Raw genomic sequence first — 27,776 nt, 5'->3', positions numbered from 1 at the left:
ATCATCAATACCTAACACCATTTCTGTCTGTGTCTGTTACCTTTCAATAGAGATACTTCTTTTAGGATATTGCAAATAAGGATTTGAGATTATGCTGGATCCGAGTTGGGTAATGTTCTGTTTACAGGCTTAATGCATTAAAGAGCTAATGTAGGTTGCTACGGATAGGGATTCTGGGAATCTGGCTTCGGCTTCTAAGGTACACTCATATTTTTAGAGTTTCTGAAGCTGGTATAATGGCTTGTAGCCATATTTGAGAAACTGATTTTGTGAAGCATAGTTTGTGCATTTAGTGAGAAGAGAGTACAGGTGGGTGTGAACAGCATTTCTTTAGCTTATTTTTCTCTTTTCCCCTTCCCCCCAATACAGCTGACTTGCTGCTTGAAGGATTTAACAATTACAGATTTTTATCTAATGGGTACATCCCCATTCCTGGGCAACAAGACAAGGATAACTTTCAGGAGACTATGGAAGCCATGCATATCATGGGATTTTCACACGATGAGATCTTGTGTAAGTTATTGAGCCTTTTGGATCTTTAAAGTGTACTTTTTTCTCTTGCACACACACTTGCTAATTTAATGTCATAAATTTAATGTTGCTTCAGTGTCTTGACAGCCTGCAGCAAATGTTTGCTTAACATGAGCTAGAGTTGAATTAAAGCCATTTGCCCAAAAAGTACAGTACAAACTTTATTTCCTTTCTGAACTCATACTTTGAATTTGGAAGGAAAGTGACACAAGTAACAGAAGAAAAATTTAAGCTGAGCCCTCTTGAATTCAACTGTTGCATATGTTTTTTGTTAACGCAGCAATGCTGAAAGTGGTATCTTCAGTGCTACAATTTGGAAATATTTCCTTTAAGAAGGAGAGAAATACCGATCAAGCTTCTATGCCAGAGAATACTGGTAAGTTGATCATGTTTGTATGGCTTCCTTTAACTTGCGCTGTAGTTTTCTTCCTGACGTTTGTTTAGTGCATATCTTTAAAAGTACAGAGTGATCTTCTGAGCTTCCTTGATAGCATTCTGTGCCAAAAAGAGGCCATGAATGTTGCAGTAGTAGCCAATGGGCAATTATTAAAACTCTTCCCTTCCATTCTTGTAATGCAGACAAATTTAAGTATCCATCAACAGAATATATGCTGTTTGCATTGCTTCTAAACTTTGAACAAGTATTTCAGTTGTAGTCTTGTTTATTGCCATCTACAAAGACTTAAGTACTAGGAAAAAGTGTGTGCTTAAATCAGTTTGTTTTCTTTGGTTCTTGACAGCAGTTTTCTTGCCAATGATAAGAGCCCTGGAGCCAAGCACAACTTCCATAGTGAAATGGCTGAACATAAGAATGCTGTATTTAGAAAAACCTGATTTCTGAAGTGGCGTGGCAGTGAGACTAAGAATTTATCAGTTAGTACCTGCAATGCGATCAGCATTTCGAGGAGTATATTTCTTATAAAGAAAAGATAGCTGCTGAAGCAAATAGCGGCTTTTTAATTTAGTACTTCAGTGCCAGCCTTTTAAATGCTCTCATGAAAGTTGCAGAGTTGACATCAGGGAGAAGAGCAGTAAGAACTATCATTCGCAGGACCTGCTCCACATGCACAACTCAAATTCTAGTCTGTGTTTCGTTTTGTAGCTGTCCTCAATTGCTGTGCATGTAGGTTGCTTGCAATGTCCAAAATTTTTCCAATTTCTCAGGGTGGTGGCCTACTACCCAAAAGTGTTCCAGGCAAGCAGGTATGGATTAAAGGTCAATAGTCATTGACTGTGTATTTGGCTGGCAGTCGGCACTGAGTTTTGCAGTGAGGAAAAAAGGTTGGGTGGGATTAGTTTTTGGGGCTTTTAGTGCCAGCTTAGATGGCTTGGCTAAGTCATTGTCCATTTAAAGGGGGGATGTGGAAAGATACAGATGCTTCTTACTTCCTGACTATCTTGACTTTTGTTGTATTACCATTATTTTTGGACATAAATTCTGAATTACAATATTGGATATAAATATGTTGATACTATTGGATATTTTAACACTGGATAGAAAATTCTGAATTATAAAGCAAAGATGCTGAAAAGCTCTGATCATAGTTAAAGCATGCTTCTGTTCTCTTGTATTTAAAAATTACCTTAGTTGGTTATGTGGTCTTTGTTATTGTAACTTTCTGAAGACGCTGCGTGAAACCGGTCTCTCCCTTCTTGTCATCTGTATTGTCACATCTCACTGTAATGGGTTTCCCTCGCATACTCCAGAGAAACAAGTGTCTTGATAGTGATTCCTCTTATTTAGAGGCATGGGTCTGAAATGGGTCAGGTTAGTGCCTCCATAGATGGGAAGGAATTTGTTTGGGTACTGGAGATGTGAACCTATTCAAAGAATATGGAAAGCAAATTCTACCCTATAGATAATAAACATACATAAACAAATACCAGTTTCAAGTATAGATACAAGAGATGGCAAGAAAGCCATATAGCCTTCATGGATGAAGAGGGAGAAGCTGTTTTTAGAGAACCATTTAATGCTTACCAGATTTGGAAGAAGCTTTTCTGCTGAAAGGGCAGAGGGTCATAAGCAACCTCATAAAGTTCATGCTTCAACTATAATACAAGCTTTTCAGTATCTTTGCTTTTATAATAATTCAGAATTTTATATCCAAAACCTGATAGTAATAAACCACATCAGGATAGTCAGGGCTTTCTACAATTGCACCTTTTAAATGGACCTCCTCAGTTATAAACAAACAAGATGAATTACTTTTTTTTTTAAAGTGCAAGGTAAATCAAGCTGAAATAGTGTAAACCAGTCCTACCCTTAGAAGTGATAGAACTTTGACTTGAAAAGTTTTTGTTTCCTTCAGTCAAACCTCTGAAATGCTGACTACAGTTTCCTTCAGTGTCTGAATTGGATGTGATTTTTTTTACTGTTACCTCTGCTATGGTTTATTGTTACTATTTTTACCTAAGCTATGGTTTATTACAAACTGGAAAGGCAGGGACAATAAATTCCATGTCACAGGTTCACGAAAAAGGAGCTGGGTGTAGTGTTTGCAGTACTGGATGTGGAGGGAAAAACACCTCCTTCCTTAAAAATCGTTAATATCCTTTATATGGTATCCATTATGCCACAGTACCAAGCTTATGCTCATGGCTACTTAATGTTTTCAAGTTGTTCTTGCTTTTTTAAAGATCCTGACAGCACTTGCTACTTGACACCTAAGGTTGTAAGTTTCATCTGATGTGCTGGTGTATATTTTTATACTGAAAGCACAGAAATGCTCCTGTATATAGCTAAAGTGAAAGAAGTGCTCAATTTGTGACGCTACCCTAATTCCACTGCTTAAGTTGTGTGTTGATTCATGAACCCTGCTAATGAATATATAGCCAGACAGAGAATCTCAACATTTAAGAGCAAGTACTACTGTTTAATACCAGGAGGAAAAAAAAAGGGGGCAAAGGAAGCTGTTATATACTGGTGTTAAAATCTATTCTCTAATTCTGATTTGTAAAAATAGCTTTTTTCACTTTGACGGTAAAACAGCAAGCTGTCAGATTACGAAGATAGGGTGTTAAAGTATGTACTGGATAGTGTGGACGGCTTCCTGCTAAAGGGCAACATTTACCCGGACCTAAAAATACCTTTAGTGTCACTTTCATTTTTAGAAGTATGGAATCATAAACACCTAACCTACTGGAAAATTTATTTAGAAAAAGAATAGGTAACAAAGGTGTGGGTAATGCATTATTTCAAATAATGAACATGACACCAGGAGAGTTCATGGTGTTTAAAGAAAGGTGCTCTGCTCTGTGTTATTTTTCTATATAAAATATTACAAACCCATTTTTAAAATTTAAACAATGTATTTTGATATAGTCTGTAATAGAAGCATTACACTAGCATACGTGCCTAAATTGAAACAGTTTTTAAGCAACCTTTAGTATGATGGAGTTGATGTGTGATATCCTCATACTGTGCTTTTTTTCTGGAGGTGAGAAAATGAGTGTTCCCTTTTAAAGTAACAGAAGGAATGCTTGTGTGTGGGCTATAGACTGTTACATGACTTCCCTGCAGTTTCATGAGGTCTAGTGGTTTTTTGCATTCCTCTAAGGAAATTTAGTGGTGTACTTCTGTAGAGACTTTCATCAGCCTTTGAGATGTAGGCCCTGGAGATGCAGGCTGTGTGATAGGGTAGATCTGTTCACAGGACAGAAGTGCATCTCCCTAACAGCTATTTCGAATGGCCGTTCAATTTTTAAGCTGGCACGTAACAGCCTTTGTCAGTAGCTTGTTTCACTGATGTTGCTAGCTGCTGTGGAGGGTGGAGGATTTAAGTGCTGCCATTTCTGACTTTGATCTCCAGTCGCACAGAAACTCTGCCATCTACTGGGAATGAATGTGATGGAGTTCACCCGGGCCATACTGACACCACGCATCAAAGTTGGCAGAGACTACGTTCAGAAAGCCCAGACCAAAGAACAAGTAAGTTTTGCTGCTTTAAAGATGAAGTGAAAAACTGTACCTCATCCTGATTAACTCTTAATAAAGAAAATTGGGATTAAGTGTGTACTGCCACTGACTTTACTTAAGCTTTCTGTCTTTATTAAATGTTCTTATATGGTAAAAATAAATGGTAGAATAGAAGAAACTTTTCCCTTTCCTTGACCTTCTGCTGGTTTCATTCTTTAATGTTGTTGTGTGTATCAAACATGCAGAGAGCTTTTGGTTTTGTATGGAACAGTTTAAGAAAAATTTTTTTAAAAAATATCAGTCAAACTACATACTGTTTCTACTGCTTGTTTTCATTCCTCAGTGGTATTAACTCCATTAAACTTCTTCTGTTACATAGTTATTTGTGATAACATCCGTGCCTGTATTCTTTTGATGACTTCTCCAGGGTAAGTAATTTTACCTGTTTGGATTTTCAGGCAGATTTTGCAGTGGAAGCTTTGGCAAAGGCCACCTATGAACGCCTCTTCCGCTGGCTTGTTCACCGCATTAATAAAGCTTTGGACAGGACCAAACGACAAGGAGCGTCTTTTATTGGAATTCTGGATATTGCTGGATTTGAAATCTTCGAGGTACTTCAAATCACTGCTAATCTGTTGTTTCTTTTCCCTGCTAATGTGCGTTCTGGACTAACTGTAGAGCCACTTAATGCACGTATATTCCAAGGCTGCAGGAGGGTTGTTGTAGATGCTTTGACAACCCTAAATTATAGTGTCAAAAAGTCATGCTTTAGTCTAAGTAGTTTTTGTGTGTGATGGTTTTTCCTACTATATGTTAGTTTAAGTATATGTAATGGGGAGCATTAGAGATTTGTATAATGAGTTTTCTGATTTTTCTTTCAATTATATTTGAATATGGCAGAGTTTTGGAGAATTTCCTTATAAGGTCAAATTTTTGACTTCCAGATATGTGATAAATCCTGTCACTGAATTATTCTTGCTTACTAATGTTGTTCTTGTAGTTGAACTCTTTTGAGCAACTCTGCATTAACTACACCAATGAGAAGCTTCAGCAGTTATTTAACCACACAATGTTTATCCTGGAGCAAGAGGAGTACCAACGAGAGGGTATAGAGTGGAATTTCATTGACTTTGGACTGGATCTGCAGCCTTGCATTGACTTAATTGAAAGACCTGTAAGTTTGTGCATTAATAATGCTCAAAGGAGAAAACGTTAGACTTCTGAGTTTGTCTTTTAGTGCCTGAAAATTGTAAGACTGTATAGACGTTTCTTGCGGAGCTGTCACAAAAGCTGAATGAACTTGAATGCTGAAGTCTAAAATACCATGTATTAGTAAAAGGATTTATCCTTATGGGATTTTGCCCTGATGTTAGGGTATAATACTGAGCTAAAGATACGAAGCTACTGTACTTTTTTCCCTAGTACTAATGAAGTCTTTAATGCTGTCATTTTCATATTAAACAATGCCATTGTTACAGGAGCTTTAGAGTGGTGGCTCAGTTAGACAGCTTTTCAGGACTTATGGTAAACTTTTTTCATTTGAGATCAATAGCAAAATTCCTGAAATTTCTTTAGGGTAGTGTTTTCCCCATAAATCTGCCTTGCAAATAAGAAAACAGTGTCTTAAATGTGGCTTTAATCACTGTGCTTTTTAACATATTCTTCTGGGTGCTCAATATATAGAAGCTGAAGAGGGCTTCAAAGAGCAGGAGGACCAGTTGGCGGAGAACAAAGATCATCATTCCTGAAAGTTATTGTTCTTCACACCTCTGAGCTATGCTGTCAAAATTATTTTATGACCTTTTAAATTAAACCTGGGGCATTGCAGTTACTACTCTCTACGCTTCTGTGCATGTATTTTAAAATACACTTAAGCTGGCAGTGATGCTATGCATCCTGAAGAGCAGAAAAGCCCATGAGCTATGTTCTTGTTTTTCTTTAGAGTAGGAAAAGGGAAATCTTGTTTCAGTTATCAAAGGTTTGCACTTTGTGTATGGAACTTCAGAAAGTTCTGCCTCCTTGGAAGGTAAAGTCTCTGCCAAAAAGCCTCAGGAGGTAAGTGTGGATGCTTTCAGTATGCAGATGTTTAGGTGAATATCCTAAAATGCATCAAGTTACTTGATTTTTTTTTTTTAATTTTTTTAAAAAGCAAATGTCAGTACCTTCATAATTAATCTGTAAATGTGATGCCATGTAGTATGCACCTAGAAACATCTCTCTTCAAATGTATGAACTTTATATTCACTAGAAACTTAAGTATAAATCATTATAAACCTTTATTTTTTCCCCATTGCTTTTCTGTGTACATCAGTCTGTCCTCTCTGAGGAAAATGATCCTGTCAAACAATTCTACAGCTGTAAAATACAGACATTGGTTGTTCCCTGCTTCATTTTAAGAATGGAGTGCTTAAATTATATGGAAAGAGAGAGAGTATATAAAATTATGCTGGCTGCTCAAGTTAAGCCTGCTGAATCTCTTTGGATGCTGCTACTGGATATCAACACAGGGCTTGGCAAGCTCTGTGGCTGCCACAGTAGTATCAAGTGGCTGGAAGGAATAATTGTCTTGAGTTTAGCCCACATTAAAGCATGACATTAAAAGCATGACATTAACTACTGTGGAAATGCAGATGAGCTGCTGTGTACATACACGTCACAGAAAAGTTTGGAAGGTAACTCTGGAGGTCATCTATTCCAGTCTCTGCTCAAAGCAAGGCTCTAGTCAGCACTAGATCAGGTCAGTTATGTCTGGCTCCATATACATTGGAATGAATTTGTTTAAACCAGTCAATGTCCTTCATTGGACTGGACTCCCCCACAGCTCGTTTCAGTTTAAATCAAATGTGAATCAGTTTAGACAACTTCTTATTTTGGCATTCAATGGTGTGTTTTAAATATTAAAATTTAAAAAAGATATATATTAAATATTAACACAGATTAAATCCAACTAAATTTCAGGCAAATCCTCCTGGTGTGTTGGCATTACTGGATGAAGAATGCTGGTTCCCTAAAGCTACTGACAAGACATTTGTGGAAAAATTGGTCCAAGAGCAAGGAACACACTCCAAGTTCCAAAAGCCAAGACAACTAAAGGACAAAGCAGACTTCTGCATTATTCACTATGCTGGGAAGGTAAGGTTAAATGTTAAATACTTGGTTAGCAATGTTGGTTTTGTGAAAGTACTGTGCTGCATAGCTACCAAATTTAGAAATACTTGTGCAGGATGGTGGCCTTGTTTAATTTTCTTGAACATATTCAGGAGGGCTCTGATGGAACTCTTGTTACCAAATGATAGAACAGAAAAATATAAATTAAATTAAGCAAATATTTCAGTTTCCTTTAATTTTGTTGTCAGGTCTTACAGCTGAGGGTTTTTTCAGGACTTTATTGAAATGTATCTCTTCTGAATATCTATGTTTCCAAGCTGATAGTTGTGCTTGAAGTAGGGCTGTTGTCAGTACCATCTTCACTTGCATCTCCTCAGTTCACATAAGACTTTCTGTATATCCCCTTTTATAGGTAAGCTGATACCTTTTTAATTTTACTGTTAGTCCAATCTTTAGTCTCCCACTGAGGAGGACAGAGCTCCAGTGCGTTGTGAACAGGTCCATGAAATAACTGCAATTCTTGTATTTTGTGGATCCTTCATGATCACCAGGTCTATTCTATAGGGCCATGCTATGTAATTAGTTTCATAAATAGTTAAAACTTAATCCTAGTACCAGTTTTTGCCCTGATATTTAGAAGAAACAGGTTGTGTGAATGATTAAGAGCTATCCTTTAATTTTCATTTAAAGCACTAGTGGCTTGTTGTTACCTATTTGTTGATGTCAGTGGTGCCAACTAGATAACTGTAGCAAAAAGTGAAATAAAGAAATTATACATTTTATTGTATCAATGTTTAAAACAGTTACTTGGAAGTAATGAAATCATCACTGTTAAGCAGTTAATAGTGGGTTACTTTTAGGTAATCAAAATGAAGTAAACCAGCTTACTGCCTGACTACTAGGAAGTAATTGTTCTGAACAAAGGTTTACTTCTGCCAGACTGAGTGGCATTTCTGCAATACTGATTGGCATTGCATATCTTCCTCTGACAGAAGACATTTTTCAATTTTTGATCAGAATGTATATTCCTTCAAAACTGTAATAATTTGTAAAATAACTTTTCCTTCAAGAAGTACAAACATAATGATTGATTTGGTTTTGGATGCTGGAAACATTTATATGTGGCTTTCCTTCCAAAGCTGTTACTTAAAAATAGCAAACTCTTGGTTTGGTTGAAGCAAAAACATGCTAGTCTATACAGAGGTCTTGTTGGACTTGTGGAATTTTAGGGTGCTCTTTTGGGTTGGGATGAAACCCGTGTGAGCATTGAGTGTTCAAGCGCTGAGATACAGCTTAATTGCAAACCACAGAATTGGTTCTGTCAAGATATGAGTTTTGTTTTCTTTATAGAAAAGTGTTTATCTGCTGTAGTGAAATTTAAAAAATTCATGCTGCAGCATATCCTTAATTGACTCTCTAGTAATTTAAAGTAATTAGGATCTATACTAGAGTTGTTTTTACATCTTCACAGTGAACAGTGAAGCCTTATTTTGGCAGTAGCATGAGGCTGAAAATGTATACCAGGTATTAGTAAGCAAACAGACAGATTGCTAAATTTTTAAGAAAACTCCCATTTACTCTTTCAAAAGAATAATAACTTTTTGTGGTACTTTGAACTGTTCTAAGGAGGCACAACTAATCATAGCAAGCAAGCATCAAGAAGAGAATAGGAGGAAAATGTCATTATAGTATTCTGAAAGCTTTTTTTTTAATGCTGGTAAATTTAAAACTAAAGCTGGTAGTCCGTCTGATCATGTGCAACTTGGCTGCTCTACAGGTAGACTACAAGGCAGATGAGTGGTTGATGAAAAATATGGACCCCCTGAATGACAATGTGGCTACACTCTTGCACCAGTCTTCTGACAAATTTGTTGCAGAGCTTTGGAAGGATGGTAAGAGATCATGCTCTGAGCGCACAAGTTGTTAGTGATTTTTGCCTTGCTGGATGAGTTTGGGTTTTTTGTGCCTGTTTCCTCCTCACCCTCTACCTCTATATTGTAAATATCTACAGCATTTTCTCTATTGTTCAGTGCCAAAAATACAACAAGGGAGGTGGGTTGCACCTATGGTCCCTTGCACATGTACCATTTCTGAGTAGCTGCTTCTCATGTTCATTATTTGAACTGATACTCACTTATTACTTGTTACCCTGTGTCAAATTTCATGTGGAATCTTGTCCAAAACTTTTAGTTGGACTTGCTGCAGTGGAGTCTTGAATGTAAACAGCTGTAGTGGTTCTTGCTGTTTATAAAATGTTGTCTTACGTGAGCGCCAGCACAGTTGTTTCATGTGTAGTGGTGGGTGATATCCTGGAAATCTGCTTCTCCTAAAATAAAATTAATTAACAGCCATACTATACTTAGATATTGCATATTAAAATCAAATGGAATGTATTCTTATTTTAACTGTACACTGTTGTTTAGCTAGTTTACTTGCACATCAGCTTAAAGTATTTATCAACACTTTTACCAAAATAGTCCAAGAAGGAGAAATAGCCAAATAAATACTTAGCAGGGACTTTTCTATTCTAGTCTTTAACATCACAGTATATTAATTAGAGTATATTTACATGTCACAGTATTAAAATCCTGTAGTTTCTTATTTGAGAAGGGAATTAAACTTGTGGTATAGATGATGCTGTAGGTTAATCATGAGTTTCCATCTTACTTGGTTCAGCTACAGAGAGCAGCTTTGAATAATATATAAAGAACTTTTTGGTTGGGGATCTGCTCCTTTCCTTTTGAGTACACGCACAGAAGCAAAAGTGTTTTGGTCCAAATATTCAAAACCTGCTTCCACAGATAATTGAAATGTGCATGGAATATGTTGTGGCCTAATTGCTTTTGTAGCACAGTTAATCTGTTTGCAATTGATAAACCTGTTTTGTATACTAACTGAAGTGTCTTGTGTATCTGCTCTTCTGTCTTTGTTTTTGCTGTTTCTCTGCCTTAGAGATTCAGAATATTCAGAGAGCCTGTTTCTATGACAATATTACTGGTCTTCATGATCCACCAGGTGAATGGATATAAAAACAGTAGACCTACTAAAGGCAGGGTTGTTGTATCTACAGGAAAACCATTTTTGCTCGTAGGCTTGCATGAACTCTTCATTTCATGCTAAACTTAGGTATACCTCCACAAGGCAAATGGTCTCTGAGTGCATACCTATTCAGTTGCTGCTGCATACATATAGCATCTGTATTTTATGCATTGCAATTTAAGCATTGCAGATAAAAAGGTTTGTTGCTTCCTAGTTCCATGTTGAGATGCAGAATTGCTTCTTAAGTGATAATTCTGGTAGCTCCAAGCATTTGAGAGGATGCATAAGCTTTGTAACACTATCAAGCTTCTTTCTGCAGTCCAACATTGACGAAACTCTGGAATATGTTAGAACGTGGATGTATTTTTTGTGAGGAGAGCTGAAGAATGTATTGAAGTATCAGAATAAGTGCTGCAGTTGTAGTGTGGGTAGTAAGTGAAATAAACTTCTTCCAGACTTGTTGGAATTGTTCTTTTATTTAAAAACCTCTTAATTTTAGTATTTCCCTTTGTAGAAGCTGCACACGTTTTCTGAGGTATTGAGAAATCAACAAATCCACTTGGAATGTCTTTGAAGACGCTTTAGATATTTTATCCAACCTCTTCCCCATCCTTCTTGTATTCCTCTCCCCAAGTTTAGAAATATGTATATGTGAAGGTTGTGCCTTCAGACTGGCGATCTTTACTTGGGTTTATCTTCCAATACTCATGATGCATTACATAGTTGAGGAAGCTAGTGGTGTTTCCTAAAGTAATTGCTAGAGGGCTTCAGTTCAGAGGCTTTAGCCAATGGATGGTTGTCCAGTCATGCTATGCTGTTCAATGGCTGCTCTTAACTTAGAGGGGAAATTTAATAATCCTCTTTGAAATAGAAATAATCATTTAATAGTTGGAGGACAGAGGGGAGCAAAACAAAAGATGCACATTTATCAGATATATTTACAAAATTTTAAAAAGTACGTGGCCAAACAAAAGCTGAATGGTGTCCAGTCGTTAGTGGTGTCTGGTGGGTGCATGTTTCTAATACTTACAAGCCGTTATGTTCATCCTCTGTAAGACTGATCCCCAGTAATCTCTACCCCATTTCTGGTTTAGAACTGAATTCTGCTTCAAAGTACATATTCGGGATATGATCTTGTGTACTTACCACCTACTTATTCTTCTAACTTTAATAAGGTGCCTAGATTTTTGTGTTCAGAAATGTGTGGAGAATCTGGGCTCTGCTCTATGCTACATGCAAGACTTACAAGTGATTATTCAAACTTGTTGCCCTGTATTTTTCTGCTTTTAATTTTCCTTTTTCTTATAGACCTTTGAAAACCAGTTGAGTATGAGTATGGAATAAAATATCATCACTTATTTGTCATATACAAAACTAATTCTGGTAGCACAGCATAATTCCCTTTGCTTTGGTTTGAATGAATTTGAGGATAACTTCACGAAATTTAAGTTGTAGCCTACATACAGTTGCTTCTTTCTGGCTGGCCAGCTTGGATTTCATGGAGAACCAATATATGTTGTGTATTTGCTCAGCACTAAGAAGTGCTGACTATAATTATTAAGGTGTTAAGCCACCTGTTTAACTTTTTTGTGAGCTATGTAAGTAATTGTTGATGCGCACATGGAATCATGTTCATGGTTTTGGCCTAAAGGTTTTAATGATGGCAGTCAGATTTCTAATTTGTGCTTCTGAAGAAACCATAGAGATCCTTACCTAAATTGTTAAAAAAAAAAAAAATCAAAGAAAAAAAAAATCTCTATTCTGATGCTTTATGGCAGCTTCGAAGTGTTTTGGTGTGCAGTTTTCCTGTTTTGAAACTTGTCTTTTGGCTAGGGAGGTCTTTGCAGTTGTATATCAAACTTGGAAGAATTCTTCAAAATAGCAGACTAGCAGAAGTCTGGCAGATACTCCCCCCGCCCCCCGCCTTGTCACAGAAATAACACTATTTCCAACACTTCTGTAAATAGTTATGCTTTCAAAACACTTTTGAATACTCAACAAAACTCAGATTTAATCTATATAATTACCGTAAGTGACTCTTCATTTTAAGCAAATATGCACAGATGTCCAATTCCAAATGTTCAACCCAGAAATATTTTGCATTGTAAGAATTCAAATAATTGCCAATTTCCAGGCAGCTTTCTCTCTCTTGAAAGTTGACTTAAAGAAAATGGCTTTATTGGTCATGTAGAACTGCAAGCAAAGAGCTGGATATTTTAGTCTGTACCTACTAAAGCTACACTATTCTGCTGTATAAGTTTGTGGCTTTTGGTTCCACTGCTTCTGCACAGCATCCCTAGTACTTGCTGACTGCCTTGCCTACTGATGGCATCTTCTGTCATTTGTTCCGCAAAGCTTCTGCTGCTGCACTATTGCTCCTCTTTCTGCCCATCTTTATACCTAACAAATATTAAAATCCACTTAATTATTTTCTCTTGTCCTTCCCAGTGGATCGTATTGTGGGTCTGGATCAGGTCACTGGAATAACAGAGACAGCTTTTGGCTCTGCGTACAAGACCAAGAAGGGCATGTTTCGTACTGTTGGCCAGCTGTACAAAGAATCTCTCACCAAGCTGATGGCAACGCTCCGAAACACTAATCCCAATTTTGTTCGCTGCATCATTCCAAATCATGAAAAGAGGGTAGGTACTACAGACTACTCCTCTAATTCTTTCTCTTTATTAGAGCCTTTACATGCATTTTAACTTATGCATGCTGTTGATGTCTTCCTTTTGAAATCAGAAGCTAGGTTTCACAAAGTTTTCACACTGATCACATATCTTCTCAGTATTCCCCCCACATCCCTTTATTTAGACAGTTGACTTTGTAGAGGGTAGCCTGAAAAGCTTAAATTACAGCTTTTTATTAATACAAATTAAAAGACTAAAAATCATGCTTGTTTTGTTTGTCCAGGCTGGAAAACTGGATCCACATCTAGTTCTAGATCAGCTTCGTTGCAACGGTGTTTTGGAAGGAATAAGGATTTGTCGACAAGGATTTCCAAACAGGATAGTGTTCCAGGAATTTAGGCAGAGGTAACAGCAGGAACAGTCTTTTGAGTTTTTATGATATAAAGTTCCTCGTTAAATAATTGAAGACACACCCCTGCCCCCTCCCCCACCCAACTGGAAGAAAATTCAGAACCATGTGTGAGGTCTTGAAGTGGCTTGAACTTCAAGCAGTTAAATACTACAAGTTTATTCTGAAGACAGTAGGGAAGGGGAAACATTCTGAAATGGACTGCTGGAAAAACTTTCTGGAGAATTTCCTTAGCTGTGCCCTTGGTAACTATAGCTTTATGGGTTTATAATAATGTAGCTTATTGTTGAATGTAAAGGTGTTTTTTCATTTGGCTTAAAGGTATGAGATCCTAACTCCCAATGCAATTCCAAAAGGTTTTATGGATGGTAAGCAAGCCTGTGAGCGTATGGTAAGTATTTGTATCATATTTATATCAAATATTGTTAAAACATTGAAAAGTTGAAACAAAAATGGTCCTTTTCTTGATGTAAAAACAATGTGCTTCCCTGTCCATTTAGATCAGAGCCTTAGAGCTGGACCCCAACTTATACAGAATTGGACAGAGCAAGATCTTTTTCCGAGCTGGTGTCTTGGCACACTTAGAAGAAGAACGAGATCTGAAGATCACAGATATCATCATCTTCTTCCAGGCAGTCTGTAGAGGATACCTGGCTCGGAAGTATGTGTGCTTTTATGATTTGATCTTCTTGTCATCTGAAGCCTCTTTGATAGGGAGCTATGCATTACCATTTCAGGAGAGACTTTCTTAAAGTGTGTTGCCTGATAAACTGTAGTTGTATCCAGGGTGTTAGGTGAATTTTTACCTAATAAGAATTTGCACTTTCATTCCTTAACAATATCACCTTTCCTTAATCTTGCCTTTGTGACACATGCAGCCATTTAGAGTATAGCTAGTGGCTGCAAAAAATCTCTCCTCCTGCTCCACTGGAGGTTCTTAGAGGTACTCTGGAAAGCTGCTTTTTTGAAATTAAGGGACAGTTCAGCATAAAATCCATCCTGATTTTATCTTTTTAAGGAAAAAGTCTGCTAAGACTAAGAACAAATAGCATTTGTAATTACTGTTTTGAAAATGGTGAATCCAGCTCTTGCTCTGCCTCTTTGTATAAGGAATGAGTACTCATAAATCAGTGTAGTCACTCAAACTTAAAAATAAATCTATTTATGGTCTGCAAGTGTTCTAGGGTTGGGTAACCTAAAAATTAAAAACACGGACAGTTGATCAGCAGTATTTAACACAAAATATTTTGCTCTTCCTGTCTTCAGGGCCTTTGCAAAGAAACAACAGCAACTGAGTGCACTGAAAATCCTGCAGAGGAATTGTGCTGCATATTTGAAGCTTAGGCACTGGCAGTGGTGGAGAGTCTTCACGAAGGTTTGTTATATTTTGTGACTTTCTTTGATGCCTGTAAATAGGTGAATGCATGTTCTCACTTCTTCATTTCAAATCTTTGCAGGTGAAGCCTCTTCTTCAGGTCACTCGTCAAGAAGAAGAACTTCAAGCCAAGGACGAGGAGCTAATGAAGGTGAAAGAAAAACAGACAAAAGTGGAGGCAGAACTTGAGGAAATGGAAAGGAAACATCAGCAGGTTTGTGTCCAAGATCAGCTTTTGATATCTAGGATGTGAATTGCACTATATCCCATGTGAGGGAGCCATGTTGGGAAGACACTTGTGAGCAAAAGCACTGAGAATCAGGCAAGCAAACTCCTTACACACTCAGCTAAAACCTGGAATAGGAACATGTAGCATGAGCCGTTCCTCTAGGAATGCAGAAGTATCATGTTAACAAAACTAAACATCTTTTTGGCCTTTCCTAGTTTGCAGAAATTAAGTAACAGTGTCATTGGCCTTTTCAGATGTGTTTTCAGGGTAGGATAATTCTGTGGTGTGTATGTGCTGTTTAAGATGTGGGGAAGCAATTACGGCAATTACTGGACAAAACTGAAAATAGATTTATGCTGATAAGTAACATTGATATCAATTTAAAGAAGAGCTGAAAGAGTGTCAGTAAAGATAGACGTGTATTTATCACTATGGTAATTTTGAGACATGATAGAACTGGGATGGATATCTAGAAGGGCAAAGCATCAGTTCCTATTGATAAAAGGTCTGGAAGGCATGGCCTAGGATAGGAATGTAGGGATGAGTTCAAGGAACACTCCAGGAAACAGTCACTTCTCTCATCTTTCTGCTGCTGGTAGAACAGGGCTGATGGAGTAGGTGCTCCTTAAATTGGGAGGACAAGTGAGTGAATATTGCTGTAGCCCTATTGTGAAAGCTGGTGTCTTCTGGAGTGCTGAAAAAGCCTTCTGCTAAAAGTCTTTGGTTTTGGATGTTGGCTGGGGAGTCAAGAATTGGAGCAGAACTTGACCTTTAAGTAACTTTGTAGTTGTCGTATGTATAATCTCTCATGAGAGGCTTTGAAATGTCATTTTTACTGCTTTATTACATTTTCTGTATATTTGCAGCTTCTAGAAGAGAAGAACATTCTTGCAGAGCAGCTACAGGCTGAGACAGAGCTCTTTGCAGAAGCTGAGGAAATGAGAGCTCGCTTGGCTGCCAAAAAACAAGAGTTGGAAGAAATTCTCCATGACTTGGAGTCCAGGGTTGAGGAGGAAGAGGAAAGAAACCAAATATTGCAGAATGAGAAAAAGAAAATGCAGGGCCATATCCAGGTATGCTTCTTGGTAACTGGAAATGGAAAAGGATGCAAACAGGGCAGTTAAGGATGGGGAAGCTCCCTCAACATCTCTATGGCACAGAGGAATTTAGCTCTTTAGCACCCTGTGTGGAATAAAATAAATTTGATTTTTTTTTTTCTTTTTTCCTGTGTTCAGTGTGTTTAGCTTCTTGTGGTCTTCAGGCATATGAGGGCGAGGAAAGAAAAAGAAAAGTCAGAATGCCCTGTTGGTAGCTATAGTATATGCAAATAGAGTATTAAAGATAGCAAGCACTTCTGAGTGGGAAGGAACCGGGAAGGAACCCGACTGCATGGGACTTACCTGCTTTCTTATAGAAACAAAGACTGATGGGATGATGTCACGCATGAGAGAAATGTTCCTTCTTGACTGAAATCCAGTGGATATCATAAAGACTATTACTACTTTGACTTTTACAAAACTAAGGCAGCTTCCATCTCCTCCAAGTTGCTTGTTTGTTTTTTGTTGTGTTTTTTTTGTGAAAATCGGATGATTTGGATGCTTCCTTTTTGAATAACGGGGACCTTGAAAAAGGGAGTACCTGAGAACTTATCTGTCTTTCCAAATATTCAAGGTACTTGAAGGGGAAATAAACCACGCTTCTCACAGCTCTTGATCCCTTATAATAAGTGTCTATTCATGTGTGGCTGAGAATCTTATTTAAAACCACAAATGAATAGAAGCACAATACATTATTGCTTTTACAGTTGTATCTAGCTATTTGTGCCAGTATCTGAACCATTTCAGCTGTAATATTGAGATCTGGACTCATACTGAAATGAGGAGATGTGTTTCCTGTGGTGTCTCTTCCTAGACATTTTTATACCAGATGCCCTATTCAGATGCAGTATGCCAGGAAGTCTTTGACAGAAAGCCTGATCAGATTTACTTGTCATTAAGTAGAATTTCTTATTTTATGTTCAGAATTAGGAAGGTGAAAGACTGGTGAAGTTAGTGTATGTTTCCTAGACAGAATATTGTAGCCAAAGCTGAAATACAGAGCATAAAAATTTCCATGTGTATCACGTGGCCCTTAATTTCATTACCAGATCATTGATGCTATAAATGAATCTAACAAACCAAATGCATTTTTAGTGTTAGTTAGGGCAGGTGGCTTTTCAAAATAATACATATTTTTCACCAAGTTAAAAAAAATAAAAATTAACACATGGGTGACCTGGAAAATGCACAGATGCAATTGCCTTTCTTCCCAGGACCTAGAGGAACAGCTTGATGAGGAGGAGGGAGCTCGACAGAAGTTGCAGCTTGAAAAAGTGACAGCTGAAGCTAAGATCAAGAAGATGGAGGAGGAGATCCTACTGTTGGAGGACCAAAATTCCAAATTTTTGAAGGTGAGACCAGTATGCATGGTGGATATTCTGTGCATAAGTAATAGTAGTGCCAAGTGATAGCTCTCAAAACATTTGAGACTGCTGTTACATTGTCTATAAAGTTTGCATCTGAATACTTGTGGGGTTTGAACAGGTTAGAGATTCATTTGAACTGACCTTCAAAAGGGAGGTATTTGTCTGCTTTCTTTCCAGTTTCACAAGTCTTCCGAATCTAAGAGCTGGAACTGATGTTTATCATAGCTACCGTTGTTCTTTGCAAACAGACTTCCAAAAGTACACAGCAAATGCTGTCCGAAAACCAGGCCTCCCGTGTGTTAAATTCCAAGTCTTACTTTCTTTGAAAACAAATGTTCATGTTTCTATACTATTCCAATTGATCCTTAATATTGACAGGTCAGTCACTTTGAATAAAATCTGTATTATATATATGTTGTATGAGACCTCTATATGAATTTTGTATATTCAGTTATTTGTGCTGCTTGGAGACTCTTCAAATTGTGTTTTAGAAGTCATTCTTTGTCCCCTTTCTCCTAACTAGGAAAAGAAGCTGATGGAGGATCGAATTGCTGAATGTACTTCTCAGCTGGCTGAAGAAGAAGAAAAGGCCAAAAACTTGGCCAAACTTAAGAACAAGCAGGAAATGATGATCACCGATTTGGAAGGTTTGTTCTTACTATATTTGCCTATTAACAGGTTGGACATCATGCTAGAAAGGAACGGATCACTTATTATAATGTATGCAGTATCTGGTCCAGTCTGCTAAGTGTAACCTTATATGTAGATGCCTTAACAGCTGTTATTTTTATCTAAATCTTGAATGAAATTTGTGTCGCGAGACTTGTTGCATCTGGCCGTTCAGTCTTTCTGCTGTTTAAATTGTTAGGTTTTCATTTTTGAGAATCCATTTCATTTATAGATGCACTCAAAAATTCAAGTCGTTGCATGCATCCCTTTAGTAACAAGGTAAAACATCTGTCTCTTGAAGTTGCTACCTTTTCTGTAATAACACATTAGAACAGCATATTTCTGGAAGAATGTTAGTAGGCATTCATTAAGCTTCCAATATTTTTTGAATAAGCAGATCTGAATTGTTTTGCTTTTCTTAATGCTTCATTTATCTAAAATGGTTCCATTTTTTTGCCCATTTGTTTGATTGTTTTGCCTGTGGTGTCACAGGCTAAACTAGCCCTATATGTGACCTTTCTTGATCTTATGTTTTTGTAAATTACTTATGGCTGTAAATAGCTGTTGTGCAACAGTAATAAACTGCCAAGTCAAAGTTGCAAAATATGAGGCAAAGTTGCTCTCTATGCCCTAATTTGGAAATAGTTTTTTCACTTACTGTATTATGTCCTCTTTTCCTATGTATTTTAAAACTGATATACTTATGGAAGAATACCAAAGTATAATCTTATCTGTATAGGAAGGTATTGAACTAATAGGGGTAGTAGGTGATTGATGTACCTTTTCTTTAAAAATTGTATTCAGAGACCCTAAGATGGGCATAAGTAAGTTTTACTCACTGGAAAATAATGCTTAAGTAGTTGTGTGCTTAAATCAGGCCTAGTGTTTCTGAAGATGCTTGACAGATGTGTTTGGTTATGGTACCATTCCAAGACTGATGACCTTAGAGAAATGGAAATTAAAGCTTAAATATAAGGCATGCAATTTCTTGGCTAGTGTAGCACAGTCAAATGATATTTACTCTTGGAGATGACTCAAGAAGCCATTAAGGTCTCTCTCTGCTACGGTCTTGGCACTACTAGGCACTGATATTTGGAAAAAAACACCCAAACCTCATTCAGTTTATTATGAACTTTGTCAATTAAAAATTGAGTCTTATGACACTGTTCTGTCACTCACTGGAAATATAACGTAAAAACAGGGAGGAAAGTGCTATTTTTTGAATGAGGAACTGTTTAGAGAAAAATTTTGTTACTTTAGATTGTCTAGAAAATCCCAAATAGCCATGGGTGGCTCTAAGAGACGATTCTTGAACACGGCTCCCTTTCCAAATAGAAGATGATGTCCTGATCCAGTAGCAGGCTTGTAAAGGGTGTGAGAGAAATCTTTGCACTGAGGATGCACAAAGTATTGAACAAATCTAATCACTTGCATTTATGCTAATGAATTTATAATTGTGCTAATGCTATGCTAAGCAAAACCTCTCTGTGACTTGAATATTGCATACCTGGTCATTAGCTAACTGTAAACAATGCAGCTAGTAACAATCAGACAACAGGCAGTCAATTAAATGTCTTTTATTGCTATGGCACTAATAACTGGATGGTTTTCACAAAGAAATACCTTAGGGCAGGAGATCTCAGCTACACAGCTAAATTACTGGAAGCTATTGGGGTTGCAGAGTCTTGCTAAATATTGATGGGATGTGAGTTAGTGGCACAGATACTTGCAAAAACAGTTTATCCAAGTTTTCTTCAAGCTATACTATTTTCCAGTAGACTTACTGGAGTCTAGCCTAGCCCTTCCAAAACTATGCAATCCATCATTTTTTCCAGTCTATAGCTGATCTTCATTTTTGAATCTTGATGTCTGTGATTATCTGGCCTAGCAGCTCAAATTGCTCTTCTCTTAGATCCCACTCCTTATTTTCTATTAAGATGAGGTTATGCTTATGTTCTCTTACTTTAAACTTTTTTCTCCAGTCATTGACTTTCTTGAATTTCTATCTAAATCATACAGTTCTACTTTGCTGTTTCATCTTTCCCAGTCAGCCTTCTAGCTGCAGACTGGAGAAAGAATTGACACAGTATAAATTAAATTTTCCCCCCTTCCTGCCACCCCATGGCCCTTCCCCCAAACCTTCTGAGGATGACAAGAGGAAAAACTTGCATATAAATATAATTCTTTCCTTCCTTAGAGCGCTTAAAAAAGGAGGAGAAGACCCGTCAAGAATTAGAAAAAGCTAAAAGAAAACTTGATGGTGAAACAACAGACCTACAGGACCAAATAGCTGAGCTGCAAGCCCAGATTGAAGAACTGAAGATCCAGCTGGCCAAGAAAGAGGAAGAACTGCAGGCTGCTCTTGCTAGGTCAGAGCACAATGGTGCTTATGATTACAAAGTGTGGTAGAAACCTGCTTTCCCAGACAGAATTTCAGTTGACTGCAAACACATCAGAAATGAGAATGTTAAAGAAGCTAACTCGTGTTTGTACTAGAGCATCTCTAGGCACCTGTGCTGTGTGTAAACATGGCAAAAAAGATAATTCAGTGTTTTATCATCATTGCTGCTCCACAAAGCTGCAAAAAAAAAGTTTCACCAGGGTATAATAGCATTTGGACTCTGGAAGCTTTTTAGTCTCCCAGAGTTCAGTCTCAGGAGGGAAAAAGCATGTAATTCTCAGTGAGCCTTCTTAGTAGAGTACTTTCTATGATTGGGTAGGATGGATGTTATCGAGATTTGTGTGGTAGTCTTGCAGTCACATGTTATGATATAAGCTAAACACCCTCTGTATTTTTTGAGCAACTATAATTTTGCAGGAAGAGAAAATTCTACAGATGGTGCATTTTTGGGATGGTGTTGAGATCTACAAAATTGGAATACTTGAACATAAACTTGAAAGCTTGATCATTCTGGTACTGCCTCTGTAGTGCCTGGTCAGGATCTCAAGAATAACAGTAGTGGTCTTTTGTCTATGAAGTTTTAGACGGTCTATTTTATTCTAGTGGAAAAGTTAAGATATCATTTATGTACATAATTTAAATACTGCTAGACCATTATGAGAATAGATCTGAAGCTATGAAATATCATTAACTGTTGTGCCTCTGTTTAACAGAGGTGATGAAGAAGCAGTTCAGAAAAACAATGCACTGAAAGTGATAAGAGAGTTGCAGGCTCAAATTGCAGAACTCCAGGAGGATCTTGAATCTGAGAAGGCATCACGCAACAAAGCAGAAAAGCAGAAAAGAGATTTAAGTGAAGAATTGGAAGCTTTAAAAACTGAACTGGAAGATACCTTGGATACCACTGCAGCACAGCAAGAGCTGAGGTAGGATCTTAGGTCTGTGTAACAAGGCACATTAAAATTGATCTTTAATTTACAAAAGACTGAAATGTTGATTTTGATAATCCTTGATGCTTCCTCTAGGACAAAACGTGAGCAGGAGGTGGCTGAACTGAAGAAAGCAATTGAAGAGGAAACCAAAAACCATGAAGCACAGATCCAGGAAATCAGGCAGAGGCACGCTACTGCCCTGGAAGAGCTCTCTGAACAACTTGAACAGGCCAAAAGGGTGAGAAGAAAATGAATTACAGAAATACGCTTTTCTGCTTCAGGACTTTTTATAAGTACCCTGATTGTGTGGTCCCTTCCGCTGATACCTGCAGAGCTAAGTTGTCCTCTCTACATGCATAACAATTGCAACTGAATCAAATACATCATGCTGTTTTGAATATATTGCAACTATTAGACAGTCTTGGCTTCTGTCTGGAAAGCGTTCGTTAGGCTTGGAAACGGTGCACCTAGAGATAAACCATGTAGTACTCCTGTAGGAATTCTAGAGCAGTCCACTTGCTTATTTGGTGAAAAGCAGTTCTCTGCATGAGTGAACTGCAGAGTGCTTCCATATAAGGTAATTGTAATGTCAGCACTCACAAATAACGAACTGTGAGTGCAGGTAGTGTAAAAGTTCTTCCAGCCACTCTTAACTTCATGCTTGTACTGTGACCTCCAGTGCTAGATATCTGTGGAGTATCTTGCTAGTTTGCACAGCTGTATTGTGTTCTCTGGTAACCACCACCAGAGCAGGCAGGAGGAGGCACACCTGGGTAGCATGGTTCCTACTAATGTAGCTTGAGTGTCTTGTTCAAAAGCAGAATTATTCCAACACTGCCCCCCCAAAAAAATTTCTTTAGTTTGTGAAATTATAGTTTTGGTAATTCACAAATGTATGTGTGGACAGTTCATATACTGTAGTAATATTTTTATGTAGGGAATGCTTCGCAAGCTTCCTTAGTATTTTAAACTAAGTGAGAAACATAGTAGTTAAAGCTGGTGGAAATCGTAGTTTAGTCACCTGAAGATCTTATGCATGTCTTCTGCTCTTATTCATTAATATTCTTAAATATTCTCAATAAGAGCATGAAAAGATGGAAAAAAATACCCTGCAATCTTAAACAAAGGTCTTGTGATAAGATGATGTCAGTTCTGGTGATATAGTAAGAATGGTATTTAAACATCCCTTATGCCAATTATTACTTTTTTAAAAAAGGTTTTTGACAAATGTCAGTGCAGTGGTAAAAAGTGCTTTGTTATGCACTTCTAAGCTGCTATGCCTACTAAAATCAGGGCAGCTTTAGTTGATATCTTTCCTTTTATTTCTGTGAGATGAGCCATGCTGATCTGGTAATGGGCACATTCCTTCCTACTTACAGTGCTACTCAAACAGTCATTTTGAAGCACTGACATCCCAGATCTTTTTGAATTCATAGAAGTATCTTCTGGTCATCACTGCTGCATGTGATATCTGAGAGTGGAATAACCTGCATTAACTTAGTCTTTGGCTAACGTACACAGAATGTTACGTGGCAGCATTTTAAGCACTCCCTACTTACAACTTGCTGAGCACTTGTTTTATCTTTGAACTTGTAAACCTGATTTGCTGGACTGAATATTTTTTTAGCAGAAAACTTTACTCGTATGTAACAAAGTGCTGAATATCTTTCCTTTTGTCTTTCCTAGTTCAAAGCAAATCTTGAAAAAAACAAGCAAGGCCTAGAGTCTGACAACAAGGAGTTAGCCTGTGAAGTGAAGGTACTGCAGCAGGTCAAGGCAGAGTCTGAACATAAGAGGAAGAAGCTTGATGCTCAGGTACAAGAGCTAACTGCTAAGGTCACAGAAGGCGAAAGACTGAGGGTGGAGCTGGCGGAGAAAGCTAACAAGCTGCAGGTAAGGCTGTATGGAAGTCCTAAACTGCTGAAAAATAGGCAAGAAACTAAAAGTCTTAACCCTATACAGAAATGGCTAGGAGAAATGACTTTCAAAGATGCAGCTAGGTCCACACGAACTGAGCCTGTAGTTGACATGGGAGGTGACCTCAGTCACGCACTTTCACATACTTGAGGGGCCTTAAAGTGGTGACATGCCTCAGGTGGAGATAGCTGGATAGCCATGACATTAATCCTGAACTTTTTGGGTTATGTGAGAATTATAGTGGCTTTTAAGTATGTGACTTCCCATCCTGGAGACCAAATCCTGTAGGAGGCTCTGCATAGTCAAGCTGCTGACAGGTGGCCTGTAGGTTTTTGGCTTGGATATGGAATTGAGTAGATGGGGCTGAGCTCATTCATGTGTGAGCAAAAATGTACTGATTGATGGTGGCCACAGGTTTCCTTTTGTCCTTCCAAGTTGGGAGCTTGGTAGATAGGGGTTGCAAGTAAAGGCCTATTTTTCTGGGAAATGGAGAAAATAGGCAAAATGCAATCAGGGCGACTTTTAAACCACTGCAACGAGTACTTTAGGTAAATTGAGCTAAAGTACTCAAAAAAGGGAATGGCCCAGTTCTTTTTGGAGGAAGCTTTCGGGCAGTCTCTCACTGTGTTTAAAAGTAACATAGCCTAAAATAGCAAGAGCTGTCACCTGGCAGTAACCTTTTCTCTTGCAGTGATGTTTTAAACCCAGCTGCCACCCTGATAATGCCTGAATTATTGGTCCCATAAAATATATAGTCCTATAATTAAAAATAGCATTTATATATGAATGCAGATATTGGAATGATGTGCTCTGCTAAATAACATGCTTAACTCTGGTTATGTTATACCACTTAAGGTCCGGACTGACATCCATCTTGAAGTTTCTAGCTGAACTGCAGTTGTTTTTAGCTTGTTGTATCTCTCTGCTGGGATGTACTGTTGTCTTGCCATACCTGGAATTTGTTGAGGTTTTGTGTTCTGCAGTTCCAGCTCCCAGTGGGATGTAGGCTTTGCCGTGAGTCAGCTGCATGCTGTTACCTTTAGACTGATTGCTTTGCAGAATGAGTTGGATAATGTCTCAAGTCTCCTGGAGGAAGCAGAGAAGAAAGGCATTAAGTTTGCCAAGGATGCGGCTAGTTTGGAATCTCAGCTTCAGGATACACAGGTGTGTGCGCAGTGAAGCTTGAACTTTGCACTGAAGCTTTGTTCCTCATTGAAATGCTAACTGCATAACAGAAAATACATTTTCATTCATGGTTTGGAAAGTCCCTTGGGTAGAAGCTGTATTTTCTGTTGAAGTCTAGTGAAATGTGATATATAATGATTGCTCAGCTACCTGTTGAGCCAATTTTTCATTATCTAAGATTCACTACTTGCTAGATTATAGCCTTTCAATTTCTCTTTTATATCTTAGTCTCTGTGGGAGTTAAGAATTAAGTCAATAAAACCTTTCCAGGTAGAATGTTAATGTAAATAAGATCCTTGGGTTATATAAAGGCACAAGGGACAATACCCTGTCTTTTACTGACAGCTTAAGTTCTTACAGCTTAAGTTCAAACTGATGGTGTTTGGTTTGGAGTTAAATAATGCAGCTTTATGCATGTATTCATCACTTAAATATACTCTTTTTCCCCCTGTATAAAATGGTAATGGTGACTACTTGCATAATGTTATAATTAGAGAGGTCTGTGAGGAAAAGAATGGGGGAGAGGTGATGGTGGTTACACCTTTCATTAGTTTCCATTGTGACAGAATTTTCCACTGCCAAATTACAGCTATCTTTAAACTGACCTTTCTATTTAAGCAGTGCAGCAAAACTTGGAAGCATGCTGCCATTGCAGGATTTGCTGCTATATATTCTTCCCAGGTGGTTTAAAATAGGTACGCTATATGCTTTTCTGAAAGAAGAAATACAAATTTGGAAGCTGACTTCTGCGCTCATCCCTTTAACGACAGAAAAGTGCCATCCATTAACTTCTAGAACAGACAGTGGCATGGATTCCCTGATCAGAAATATGCTTTATAGAGGTTTAAGTGTGCCCAAAATGAATGACCAGTGCCTTTTTGAAAACCCAAATTACAGATGTCTTCATAAGCATGCCCTTGTGCAAAAGTGCTGTGAGAAAAATAATCAAACCTGAAACTCCATATAGGGTAATGGATGGTGGTAGCCCAAGGCCACAGTTAACGCACTATGAACCAAACTGAACTTTGAATGTCTCTGTTTGTGTGACAGGAGCTGCTTCAGGAAGAAACCCGCCAGAAACTCAACCTGAGCAGTAGGATTAGGCAGCTGGAAGAAGAGAAGAACAACCTGCAAGAGCAGCAGGAAGAGGAAGAGGAGGCCAGAAAGAACTTGGAGAAACAGATGCTTGCCTTGCAGTCACAGGTAAGTTCCTGTACATGGTAGGAGTTCTGTAAGGCCTACACACTCTAGGTGAGATGAATTGGTGTCCCAAGCCTCTCAGAAAAATATCATGTAATTTGCACATGTGCTAGACCTGATTTTGGAATAAAATTTCCTGTGGTGTTTCTTCATTGCAATGACGACTGGTACAACTAACTGCAATGCACAGGACTTTCCCCTGCTTAGTATCCTGCTAGCTCACAATTTTTGTTACTTTAACTAGCAATAACATCTATTTCTGGTTTGCTGTTTTGGACCTGATGCCTTTCTTTCCTTCTCGTGATGCACTAAGGAACATTATTTTCTTTTATTAAATTTCAGTTGGCTGATGCTAAGAAAAAGGTAGATGATGACTTGGGAACCATTGAAGGCTTGGAGGAAAATAAGAAGAAATTATTGAAGGACATGGAGTCCTTAAGCCAACGCCTAGAGGAGAAGGCAATGGCTTATGACAAACTGGAGAAGACAAAGAATCGCCTGCAGCAAGAGCTGGATGACTTGATGGTAGATCTAGATCATCAGCGCCAGATTGTTTCTAACTTGGAGAAAAAGCAGAAGAAGTTTGATCAGGTAGTCTAGTTTCCTGTCATCTTGCTGCTTTCTATGATTTTTAAATGGCATCTTGTTTATATTGTTACTGCATAAATGAGCCTTGTATAAAGAAGGGTCTGAGTAGAGTACTGTGGTTATTGATAAATCTTTGTGAGCAGCTTGGCTTTTGTTAAGAGTAACTTGTCACTTAAAATTTCAGTCAGCTAAATGCCAGCTTTGAGTCTTGTTAGATCAAGTAATAAGCTCTTTATATACAAAAAGGAAATTATATTGGAACAAAAACTTAAGACTATTACTATAATCCCTCAAGATAGACTAAGAAAGGATGTGAAGACTGAAAGATGAAAATAATATAAAACTTATTTAGTCTTGTTTAGTAGCTTGCTTTCCTCATCTCATCCCAGAGTAGCTGTAGCTGTTTTCTTACTAGCACTTTGATCAAGACTGAAAGACTAGACAGCTTCTGAAGGCCAGTTAAACTTCGAGCATTAACCACTTCATTGACTAAAACACCTGAGGCAGAAAGGACCTGATTATAGAACTTATGAGATGGATTAATTATTTCTTATGTTCAGATGCTGGCAGAAGAAAAGAACATTTCTGCCAGATATGCAGAAGAAAGAGATCGTGCTGAAGCAGAAGCAAGGGAGAAGGAAACCAAAGCACTGTCTCTAGCTCGGGCTTTGGAAGAAGCCCTGGAAGCTAAGGAAGAATTTGAAAGACAGAACAAACAGTTGCGTGCAGATATGGAAGACTTAATGAGTTCTAAAGATGATGTGGGCAAAAATGTAAGTACATTTCCACACCATTTTGTTATATACTACATAGGGAATAACATAGGAAAACTACCTGGCAGGAGAAGTATATTTAACACAAAAATAGAACTTTTTGAAGCTGATTTATAACCCAGAATTCTGGAGTAATTTATGCTCGGAATAAAGGGATGTCTTTGTTAACATCAGGACTCTTCAAAAGTTGTGAAGACATGGAGAGCAGAAGTTGCTGGCCAAATGACTAACGACACCTGTGCTAGATTTAAAAGCTTATCTCACTACTACTTTTTCTCTGTGCCATTACACAGCTCATCTCATAAATCATCTGCATAGATATCTGTTGGGTTCTCTAATACAGACTTAAGAGATGCTGCTCTGCCTGTTCTGATTCATTGTCCAATTTAGAGCATCACAAAATGTAG

The 27,776-nt window shown here is 37.9% G+C and overlaps 1 protein-coding gene across 3 annotated transcripts in view; it reads left to right on the top strand.

Moving 5' to 3' along the window:
* MYH10 (myosin heavy chain 10) overlaps positions 1-27,776 on the top strand; it is a 104,632-nt gene that overhangs the window by 67,205 nt on the left and 9,651 nt on the right. For 2 of the 3 annotated variants that reach the window (XM_049811391.1, XM_049811390.1), the window contains 24 exons: positions 370-513; positions 812-907; positions 4,344-4,462; positions 4,909-5,061; positions 5,451-5,624; positions 7,409-7,582; positions 9,336-9,450; positions 13,046-13,239; positions 13,511-13,632; positions 13,958-14,027; positions 14,137-14,297; positions 14,903-15,011; positions 15,094-15,225; positions 16,107-16,313; positions 17,552-17,689; positions 18,228-18,351; positions 20,571-20,742; positions 21,488-21,700; positions 21,800-21,944; positions 23,393-23,599; positions 24,683-24,787; positions 25,859-26,011; positions 26,351-26,599; positions 27,157-27,369. In XM_049811391.1, the coding sequence (XP_049667348.1) occupies positions 370-513; positions 812-907; positions 4,344-4,462; positions 4,909-5,061; positions 5,451-5,624; positions 7,409-7,582; positions 9,336-9,450; positions 13,046-13,239; positions 13,511-13,632; positions 13,958-14,027; positions 14,137-14,297; positions 14,903-15,011; positions 15,094-15,225; positions 16,107-16,313; positions 17,552-17,689; positions 18,228-18,351; positions 20,571-20,742; positions 21,488-21,700; positions 21,800-21,944; positions 23,393-23,599; positions 24,683-24,787; positions 25,859-26,011; positions 26,351-26,599; positions 27,157-27,369 (3,689 nt within the window). Of the gene's footprint in view, positions 1-369; positions 514-811; positions 908-4,343; positions 4,463-4,908; positions 5,062-5,450; positions 5,625-7,408; positions 7,583-9,335; positions 9,451-10,510; positions 10,574-13,045; positions 13,240-13,510; positions 13,633-13,957; positions 14,028-14,136; positions 14,298-14,902; positions 15,012-15,093; positions 15,226-16,106; positions 16,314-17,551; positions 17,690-18,227; positions 18,352-20,570; positions 20,743-21,487; positions 21,701-21,799; positions 21,945-23,392; positions 23,600-24,682; positions 24,788-25,858; positions 26,012-26,350; positions 26,600-27,156; positions 27,370-27,776 lie in introns of all 3 variants that reach the window. The other variant, XM_049811392.1, reaches the window with a different exon arrangement.

The sequence above is a fragment of the Accipiter gentilis genome, chromosome 10 (assembly GCF_929443795.1).
Source record: "Accipiter gentilis chromosome 10, bAccGen1.1, whole genome shotgun sequence".
In the NCBI taxonomy this organism is placed as follows: Eukaryota; Metazoa; Chordata; class Aves; order Accipitriformes; family Accipitridae; genus Astur; species Astur gentilis.
This window is presented reverse-complemented; position numbering and strand designations above follow the sequence as displayed.